General features: G+C 48.9%; 1 protein-coding gene and 6 non-coding genes across 7 annotated transcripts; all 7 read left to right on the forward strand.

Moving 5' to 3' along the window:
* Positions 1 to 184: 184 nt before the first annotated feature.
* Positions 185 to 3,263, forward strand: mgme1 (mitochondrial genome maintenance exonuclease 1). Its single transcript, XM_037465683.2, has 5 exons — positions 185 to 998; positions 1,115 to 1,352; positions 1,434 to 1,566; positions 2,135 to 2,265; positions 2,489 to 3,263. The coding sequence occupies exons 1-5, from the start codon at positions 485 to 487 to the stop codon at positions 2,535 to 2,537; spliced, it is 1,065 nt and encodes a 354-aa protein (XP_037321580.2). The 5' UTR covers positions 185 to 484; the 3' UTR covers positions 2,538 to 3,263.
* Positions 3,264 to 3,805: 542 nt separating this feature from the next.
* LOC134135385 (5S ribosomal RNA) lies at positions 3,806 to 3,924 on the forward strand. The gene has a single exon (XR_009957247.1). It is a non-coding gene; the product is annotated as a 5S ribosomal RNA (ribosomal RNA).
* Positions 3,925 to 4,294: 370 nt separating this feature from the next.
* LOC134135407 (5S ribosomal RNA) lies at positions 4,295 to 4,413 on the forward strand. The gene has a single exon (XR_009957265.1). It is a non-coding gene; the product is annotated as a 5S ribosomal RNA (ribosomal RNA).
* Positions 4,414 to 4,783: 370 nt separating this feature from the next.
* On the forward strand, positions 4,784 to 4,902 carry LOC134135429 (5S ribosomal RNA). Its single transcript, XR_009957285.1, has one exon. It is a non-coding gene; the product is annotated as a 5S ribosomal RNA (ribosomal RNA).
* A 370-nt stretch (positions 4,903 to 5,272) lies between these two features.
* LOC134135419 (5S ribosomal RNA) lies at positions 5,273 to 5,391 on the forward strand. The gene has a single exon (XR_009957276.1). It is a non-coding gene; the product is annotated as a 5S ribosomal RNA (ribosomal RNA).
* Positions 5,392 to 5,761: 370 nt separating this feature from the next.
* LOC134135431 (5S ribosomal RNA) lies at positions 5,762 to 5,880 on the forward strand. Its single transcript, XR_009957287.1, has one exon. It is a non-coding gene; the product is annotated as a 5S ribosomal RNA (ribosomal RNA).
* Positions 5,881 to 8,640: 2,760 nt separating this feature from the next.
* On the forward strand, positions 8,641 to 8,759 carry LOC134135436 (5S ribosomal RNA). Its single transcript, XR_009957291.1, has one exon. It is a non-coding gene; the product is annotated as a 5S ribosomal RNA (ribosomal RNA).
* The last annotated feature ends 135 nt before the right edge of the window (positions 8,760 to 8,894 follow it).

Genomic DNA, 8,894 nt, shown 5'->3' on the forward strand with positions numbered 1-8,894 from the left:
CGAATTTACAAATACAACCATTTGTTTTTGACCATGTCACTTAAACGACCTTCACTTTTCCATTAATGTGGTTTAATATCAATGCGTTCTGATGCATTGTTGAATGCTGTATTATGTTATCATTAGCTAATGGGTAAACGGTGAGCGCGAAATAATACAAGTAAATAGTACCACCCAAAAACTCTTGAGTGGGCACCACTGGCGTCATTCGCTATGCATTGTGGGTACTGTAGTTACTACTGGTACGAAAACCCGGAACTTCAAATCCATTCTGCGGAAGTTTGTGCTGCCAAATAATGGAAACAATTGTGTTTGTTTGGACGAGTTGCTCTGGGACATGTTAGGGCAAGTACCGTCACCGAAATGAAGGAAATACTCCGAAAATTCCTGTGAAAACACCGTAGCATCTGTTGCATAGGCTCTTTGTTCAGATGGCTAGTTAGTAGCTTAAGGTGTTGTCGTCGTGTTCTGAGAAGTGGTCACAATGTTGATTGTTAAACGCGTGGTGTGCTTTGCGGGAACCACCGTCCCGCGATGCACCGCCCTCTCTGTGAGCTACTTATCTGCTTGGCACTGCCTACTCTCCCCAAAGAGACACAGTCCGTACAGCTCGGTGGACAGTGATCGCTACTATTCTCTTGTGAAGTCCGTCATGTCATCCAGGGTCAGTTCCCAAACCCCCGAGAACCTGCAAGCGGAGGACGAACACGTTTACGGACCCATTGTCAAAGGTCCAGCGCCCTCCTCCAGACCAGCAATGAGGGTACTCCAAACCATGCATCCCTTCTCACACTCTCTCGAGACTCTAGAAGCGGAGGAGCCAGAGACAGGACCCCCAACCCGGATCATATTAAACCGAGAAGACAGTTCTTCCGTTCCAAGTGTGACCCGCATTCTTCAGCGGACCCTGTCCACAGAGCAGATCTTCTACCTGGAGCGGTGGAAGAGGAGAATGATCGCAGAGCTCGGAGAGGACGGCTTCAAAGAATACAGTCAGAGTATGTTTGGCAACATCATTCAAAGATGGCTGTTGAGTTATGTGTGTTGTGGTCACTTGGATTTGGGGTCTTGTGGAGGCGGGGTGAACTGACCAAAATGCTTTGTTTTTAATCAGATTTATTTAAGCAAGGGAAGCTTTTCCATTCAGCTGTTGAGGACATCCTGGCTTCAGGGGCGACTTGCCAGCACAGAAGCCCTTCGGAGACTTCAGAGTATCCACTGGAGGTCCAGGGCTACATGGAGAGCATCTCTCATGTGCTGGAGGATGTCACGGCAGTGAGAGCCACCGAAAGCACTGTGCATCATGACGCACTTAACTATCGGGGGATTTTGGATTGTGTTGCTCGCTACAGGTAAATATTCTGGTTTGCAGACAACGGTAGACTGAACTATTTCTATACTAGACTTGACTCCAGTGTAAATCTTGTCTGCAGGGGTGTACTATGTGTTATTGACTGGAAGACTTCCGAGAAGCCCAAACCTTTCCTGAGCAACACGTATGACAATCCTATTCAGGTGGCAGCCTACGCCGGTGCTTTGAACAATGACAGCAACTACAAGTACCAGGTGATCTACTGGGATCAACCATGTGATGATGATATTTTATTCCTCTGCTTGTGTTGAAATAATTCTTACTCAACACCAGTGCCAAATCATTAAACAGGACATTTATTACTTGCAAGTAGGAGACGGAATCAACAACATACACAGGTTATGCGTCAAGGCTACTCAAAGATCCTCTTCTCTGGTGCTGAAAGATAAACATAGTAAAACAGGGAAGCTTTGTGCAACACTGAGTGCTTATAATCAATCTTTAAATATAGACCACCATGTTCTTCACCTCAGGACATACATTTCATACACATTAGATTATCTAGACATTGACGCCGAGCATGTTGGCTAATCAGATGTAAGCGTAATGTTGAGTACAGACTCTCTGCTGTCCTAAAGCACTGCTGACTATGACGTGACATTATTGCATTTTTCCCAATGGTTTGTCATATCTGTCAGGTTCTATACTTGAATCATGAATGAAAAAGTATTATTTAATCTTTCTCATCATTGTGTGTCTGCTACAGTGTGTCAAACAAAACCAAATGGAATGTCATACCTCACTTGTTTTTTCTCATAACAGGTTGAAAATGGACTCATCGTAGTGGCCTACAAGGATGGCTCACCCGGCCATGCTCATCAGTTGAGCTCAGAGCTGATGTTGCACTACTGGAAAACTTGGTTGATTCGTCTCGAAGAGTTCACAGAAAAAAGGTGAAACAGTGAGGAGTGTTTAAATTTAGTCCTTTTAAAAAATGTTTTGTTTCCAATCCATTATAGATAAGTTAATTCTGGAGAAATTGGGCAAAATTTCCTTTTTGTAATTTCTACATTTTACCTTTTTAGAGAGAACATTGGATATTGATAAACAACCAATAAGGCAATGTAAAATATTTCCACTCAATTACCAATGAAACTTTTCTAAATTTCATTTCAGCTCCAGTCACGCATCAAGTGCTTTTGGGCAAAAGGGATTAGATGTTTGAAGAGAGGTCTGCAAGGGCACGTCCACGGAGCAAGTCCTTTCAGTTTAAGGCAGCTGAAACTGAAATTAAAATATAACATGTTTCCACGCGCTTGGAGGCTAAAAATCGAAACCCAACAGCAGGGTACCCCCTCACCAGGGAGTCTCTTAGGCAAGGCAAGGCAATGCAAGTTTATTTGTATAGCGCTTTTCATACACGAGGCACATCATAACATGTCATACAATAAAGTGCCACTGTGCTGATCAGGACTTTGGCTTAGCCTTTCCCTTTGTGCACTGGCTGTACAAAAAGCCCAACGCACACAATGCATCGGTCAGGATCCAGAATGCAACTTTCCTTCCGCGCCCAGCACGCAGAAGCAGAGGGAGGTTGTGAGCATGTTCCGGATCATCCGCACTGTGTCCTTGTTGCTACCAAACTTTCATGTCTGATTCAAAACCGACCCAACATGGGACTCATACAGAGAGCTGAGTGAGATATCCTAAGCTGATGCAGAACACAGTGGTCCTGTATTTTAAAATCAACTATTTAACCAAAAATATATATTTAGTCACACAGTTGAAAGTACAAAAGTTGGTTGATTCAGCTGTCTAAAGAGGGAATGCTGGAAACATCCTGCAGTGTCATCAGGTGACACACTGCCTTTGACTATTTCCATGTAGCAAAGATGTGTTTCTTGGACAGAAATAAGAAAGGAAATTCTTTTAATAAATGTGTAAAACTTCATTTTGCATTTCTTTTTGAGAATTTCTTTGATACAGGATTAAAGATTTTACTTTACCGGAAGTCAACTTCTTTTTAAGAAACGAAAAAGGGGCAGATGTTAATGTATTAGGGAGTCAAAAAAAGGTCAGTACTTGGATGGGAGACCGCCTGGGAATACCAGGTGCTGTAAGCTTTTTCTCCCTTTTTCTTCCTCTCCTCTTTACAAAGAGCAGGGGAATGGGCTGCCTCTTCGGGCGACTCCGACAGGAACGCTCGTGGCCCCGGCCAGCGGTTTTCTTCGCGACAAGCGCACGCTGACCGTGTAGGTTTTCCGCAACCTTATTGAAAAATTGCCGATGGACTCAAGCTGCAGCATTCAAGAATTTCGGTTCATGTGTATGCGACTATGTGAAACCAAATGCTTGAGCAGAGAGAGGAGCCATGAAATTTGACGGCATCACATTTTGGCAGGTAGGACAGTGGCTGTGCCGTTGAATACCCGACGACGCGTGACAAAGACGCGTGTGTGTCTTTTAAAAGGCACCGTGGCAGGCTGAGCTTTCGCTTACGGCCATACCACCCTGAACACGCCCGATCTCGTCTGATCTCGGAAGCTAAGCAGGGTCGGGCCTGGTCAGTACTTGGATGGGAGACCGCCTGGGAATACCAGGTGCTGTAAGCTTTTTCTCCCTTTTTCTTCCTCTCCTCTTTACAAAGAGCAGGGGAATGGGCTGCCTCTTCGGGCGACTCCGACAGGAACGCTCGTGGCCCCGGCCAGCGGTTTTCTTCGCGACAAGCGCACGCTGACCGTGTAGGTTTTCCGCAACCTTATTGAAAAATTGCCGATGGACTCAAGCTGCAGCATTCAAGAATTTCGGTTCATGTGTATGCGACTATGTGAAACCAAATGCTTGAGCAGAGAGAGGAGCCATGAAATTTGACGGCATCACATTTTGGCAGGTAGGACAGTGGCTGTGCCGTTGAATACCCGACGACGCGTGACAAAGACGCGTGTGTGTCTTTTAAAAGGCACCGTGGCAGGCTGAGCTTTCGCTTACGGCCATACCACCCTGAACACGCCCGATCTCGTCTGATCTCGGAAGCTAAGCAGGGTCGGGCCTGGTCAGTACTTGGATGGGAGACCGCCTGGGAATACCAGGTGCTGTAAGCTTTTTCTCCCTTTTTCTTCCTCTCCTCTTTACAAAGAGCAGGGGAATGGGCTGCCTCTTCGGGCGACTCCGACAGGAACGCTCGTGGCCCCGGCCAGCGGTTTTCTTCGCGACAAGCGCACGCTGACCGTGTAGGTTTTCCGCAACCTTATTGAAAAATTGCCGATGGACTCAAGCTGCAGCATTCAAGAATTTCGGTTCATGTGTATGCGACTATGTGAAACCAAATGCTTGAGCAGAGAGAGGAGCCATGAAATTTGACGGCATCACATTTTGGCAGGTAGGACAGTGGCTGTGCCGTTGAATACCCGACGACGCGTGACAAAGACGCGTGTGTGTCTTTTAAAAGGCACCGTGGCAGGCTGAGCTTTCGCTTACGGCCATACCACCCTGAACACGCCCGATCTCGTCTGATCTCGGAAGCTAAGCAGGGTCGGGCCTGGTCAGTACTTGGATGGGAGACCGCCTGGGAATACCAGGTGCTATAAGCTTTTTCTCCCTTTTTCTTCCTCTCCTCTTTACAAAGAGCAGGGGAATGGGCTGCCTCTTCGGGCGACTCCGACAGGAACGCTCGTGGCCCCGGCCAGCGGTTTTCTTCGCGACAAGCGCACGCTGACCGTGTAGGTTTTCCGCAACCTTATTGAAAAATTGCCGATGGACTCAAGCTGCAGCATTCAAGAATTTCGGTTCATGTGTATGCGACTATGTGAAACCAAATGCTTGAGCAGAGAGAGGAGCCATGAAATTTGACGGCATCACATTTTGGCAGGTAGGACAGTGGCTGTGCCGTTGAATACCCGACGACGCGTGACAAAGACGCGTGTGTGTCTTTTAAAAGGCACCGTGGCAGGCTGAGCTTTCGCTTACGGCCATACCACCCTGAACACGCCCGATCTCGTCTGATCTCGGAAGCTAAGCAGGGTCGGGCCTGGTCAGTACTTGGATGGGAGACCGCCTGGGAATACCAGGTGCTGTAAGCTTTTTCTCCCTTTTTCTTCCTCTCCTCTTTACAAAGAGCAGGGGAATGGGCTGCCTCTTCGGGCGACTCCGACAGGAACGCTCGTGGCCCCGGCCAGCGGTTTTCTTCGCGACAAGCGCACGCTGACCGTGTAGGTTTTCCGCAACCTTATTGAAAAATTGCCGATGGACTCAAGCTGCAGCATTCAAGAATTTCGGTTCATGTGTATGCGACTATGTGAAACCAAATGCTTGAGCAGAGAGAGGAGCCATCAAATTTGACGGCATCACATTTTGGCAGGTAGGACAGTGGCTGTGCCGTTGAATACCCGACGACGCGTGACAAAGACGCGTGTGTGTCTTTTAAAAGGCACCGTGGCAGGCTGAGCTTTCGCTTACGGCCATACCACCCTGAACACGCCCGATCTCGTCTGATCTCGGAAGCTAAGCAGGGTCGGGCCTGGTCAGTACTTGGATGGGAGACCGCCTGGGAATACCAGGTGCTGTAAGCTTTTTCTCCCTTTTTCTTCCTCTCCTCTTTACAAAGAGCAGGGGAATGGGCTGCCTCTTCGGGCGACTCCGACAGGAACGCTCGTGGCCCCGGCCAGCGGTTTTCTTCGCGACAAGCGCACGCTGACCGTGTAGGTTTTCCGCAACCTCATTGAAAAATTGCCGATGGACTCAAGCTGCAGCATTCAAGAATTTCGGTTCATGTGTATGCGACTATGTGAAACCAAATGCTTGAGCAGAGAGAGGAGCCATCAAATTTGACGGCATCACATTGTGGCAGGTAGGACAGTGGCTGTGCCGTTGAATACCCGACGACGCGTGACAAAGACGCGTGTGTGTCTTTTAAAAGGCACCGTGGCAGGCTGAGCTTTCGCTTACGGCCATACCACCCTGAACACGCCCAGGGGAGGAGCCTGTGGAGAGGAGCTGAGTGAGACCCCAGAGCAGCTGTTCAGCTCACAGAGAGAACAAGGACAAACATTTTGAGGTAAATCCTGGTCGATTTTGTTGCAAGGACTTGAGACTGAACGAACTTCCCCCCGACAGCTTCAGCTGTCAGGGGGGGAACCTTTTTGACGGGAAACCAAGAGCAGAATGGAGGAAATGCTGGGAGAGGAGAGTGGAAGTAAGTGCGACCAGAAAGCTAAAATGAAGTCTGCAACGTATGAGAAAAAGTTAACAGTGCTGGTGGACATAGTCGGAGAAGAGAGAATAACGATGATGGGCATGCTAAGAAAAATAAAAGAGGACTGTGGAGTGGTGACAGGCTGCAGATATAAGACTCCCAAACAATACGAGGTGACAATGCAAACAAATACAGGCAAAGAACGCCTAATGGACGGAGTAATGATCGGGGAGACCAGAATTCTGGCAAGAGACATCCAAACGGACGAAATGGTGGTTTCTTTCCTCGCTCTCCCCATATACTTGGAAGACAAGGAGATAACCGAGAGGCTGAGGGAATGGGGGGTGAAGGCAGTCTCCGGGATAAGGAGGAGGATGTGGCCGGGCACCGACATTGCCGACGGGACAAGATTTGTAAAAGTCAAGTTCACAGACACAGTGAAATCACTACCGTACTCTACTAAGTTTAATGTAGTGGGAGGGGCAGAACACTTTCGGGTCATACACGACAGACAAGTGAAGGTGTGCCGACTATGCATCCAGCCGGGCCACGTGGTGAGAGACTGCCCGGAGTTTAAATGTTTCAAATGTGGCAGGAGAGGGCACTACGCACGGGAGTGCGAAGAGAACAATTGTAACACCTGCGGCATGGGAGGGATATGGTGTATGTGTGCAGAGCCCGAGACGCCTGGAGGAGAGACAAAGAGGGACTCCTGCGCCGCTGCGGACCAAAAGACCAAAGAGACGACGGAGAGAGCACAGAGAGCTGACCCGACGGGGGGAAGCGGGGAGACGACGGAGAGAGCAGAGAGTCCAGGCCAGGATCCCACAGCAGGAGCGGAAGGAGCAGGAGCAGGAGAAGTGCGGATGGAGGAGGAAGGAGAGCAGGACGGAGAGCAGCGAGAAGGAGAGGCGCAGGACGGTGATGAGGCGACAACGATGGAAGGAGAGGGGGAAACGGAGACTGTCAACGGAAGGGAGAGAGAGGGAGAGGCAGGAGCCAGAGAGATGGGCGGGGGAGAAAGTGAGGCAAAGAGGGAAGGGGTAGGAGGGCGGGGAACGAGTGAGGGTGCTGAGGAGCTGCAGAGTGGGATGGAGTGGGAAGGCTCTGATACGTCCCTGAGTGAGGGAGATGTCATGGAGAAAGTGGGTGAGGTGAGGAAAAGGACACAAACCACGAGAAAGAGTAAAAGATTGGGGCAAATGAAAAAGAAAGCAGCTAGATGATGCTGGTGTGCGAAGCTGGCATTATATGCCTACAAGAGACTCATTGGGACAATAATTGTGCGAGAGAGACTGAGAGAGGGGGCGATCAGTGGGATGCATGTGAATAATGGGGGAGATAAATCCAGGGGGTGGTAATCCCAGTGAATGCGAATGTTAGAAAGTGTGTAGATGTTGGGGAAGGGAGAATGAATGGGATTTAATTTATTATGGAAAGACATGTAAGCATGATAAACAAAGATGTCAATAAGGATTTGTTTAACAGTGGGTTAATTAAGGGGAGCACCTTTCTTAGGGAAAAAGAAGATGGAGAACTCCTGCTGCACTTTGGATGAAAGAAAAAAATGTGTTAAATTAAACTGTGCGCAACGTGTTTGACTATGTATGTAAATGACTGGAAAATGTGATTGAAAATGATTTTTGATAATAAAAAAAAAAAAGAAAAAAACACGCCCGATCTCGTCTGATCTCGGAAGCTAAGCAGGGTCGGGCCTGGTCAGTACTTGGATGGGAGACCGCCTGGGAATACCAGGTGCTGTAAGCTTTTTCTCCCTTTTTCTTCCTCTCCTCTTTACAAAGAGCAGGGGAATGGGCTGCCTCTTCGGGCGACTCCGACAGGAACGCTCGTGGCCCCGGCCAGCGGTTTTCTTCGCGACAAGCGCACGCTGACCGTGTAGGTTTTCCGCAACCTTATTGAAAAATTGCCGATGGACTCAAGCTGCAGCATTCAAGAATTTCGGTTCATGTGTATGCGACTATGTGAAACCAAATGCTTGAGCAGAGAGAGGAGCCATCAAATTTGACGGCATCACATTGTGGCAGGTAGGACAGTGGCTGTGCCATTGAATACCCGACGACGCGTGACAAAGACGCGTGTGTGTCTTTTAAAAGGCACCGTGGCAGGCTGAGCTTTCGCTTACGGCCATACCACCCTGAACACGCCCGATCTCGTCTGATCTCGGAAGCTAAGCAGGGTCGGGCCTGGTCAGTACTTGGATGGGAGACCGCCTGGGAATACCAGGTGCTGTAAGCTTTTTCTCCCTTTTTCTTCCTCTCCTCTTTACAAAGAGCAGGGGAATGGGCTGCCTCTTCGGGCGACTCCGACAGGAACGCTCGTGGCCCCGGCCAGCGGTTTTCTTCGCGACAAGCGCACGCTGACCGTGTAGGT

This window comes from Pungitius pungitius, chromosome 13, assembly GCF_949316345.1.
Source record: "Pungitius pungitius chromosome 13, fPunPun2.1, whole genome shotgun sequence".
NCBI lineage: Eukaryota > Metazoa > Chordata > Actinopteri > Perciformes > Gasterosteidae > Pungitius > Pungitius pungitius.

Bases quoted from the DNA above. Each gene is read 5' to 3' on its own strand.
- mgme1 (XM_037465683.2), top strand. From the start codon at position 485: ATGTTGATTGTTAAACGCGTGGTGTGCTTTGCGGGAACCACCGTCCCG. The intron at 999-1,114 runs GTATGTTTGGCA...GTTTTTAATCAG, and splicing joins CTTCAAAGAATACAGTCAGA to ATTTATTTAAGCAAGGGAAG. The intron at 2,266-2,488 runs GTGAAACAGTGA...ATTTCATTTCAG, and splicing joins GAAGAGTTCACAGAAAAAAG to CTCCAGTCACGCATCAAGTG.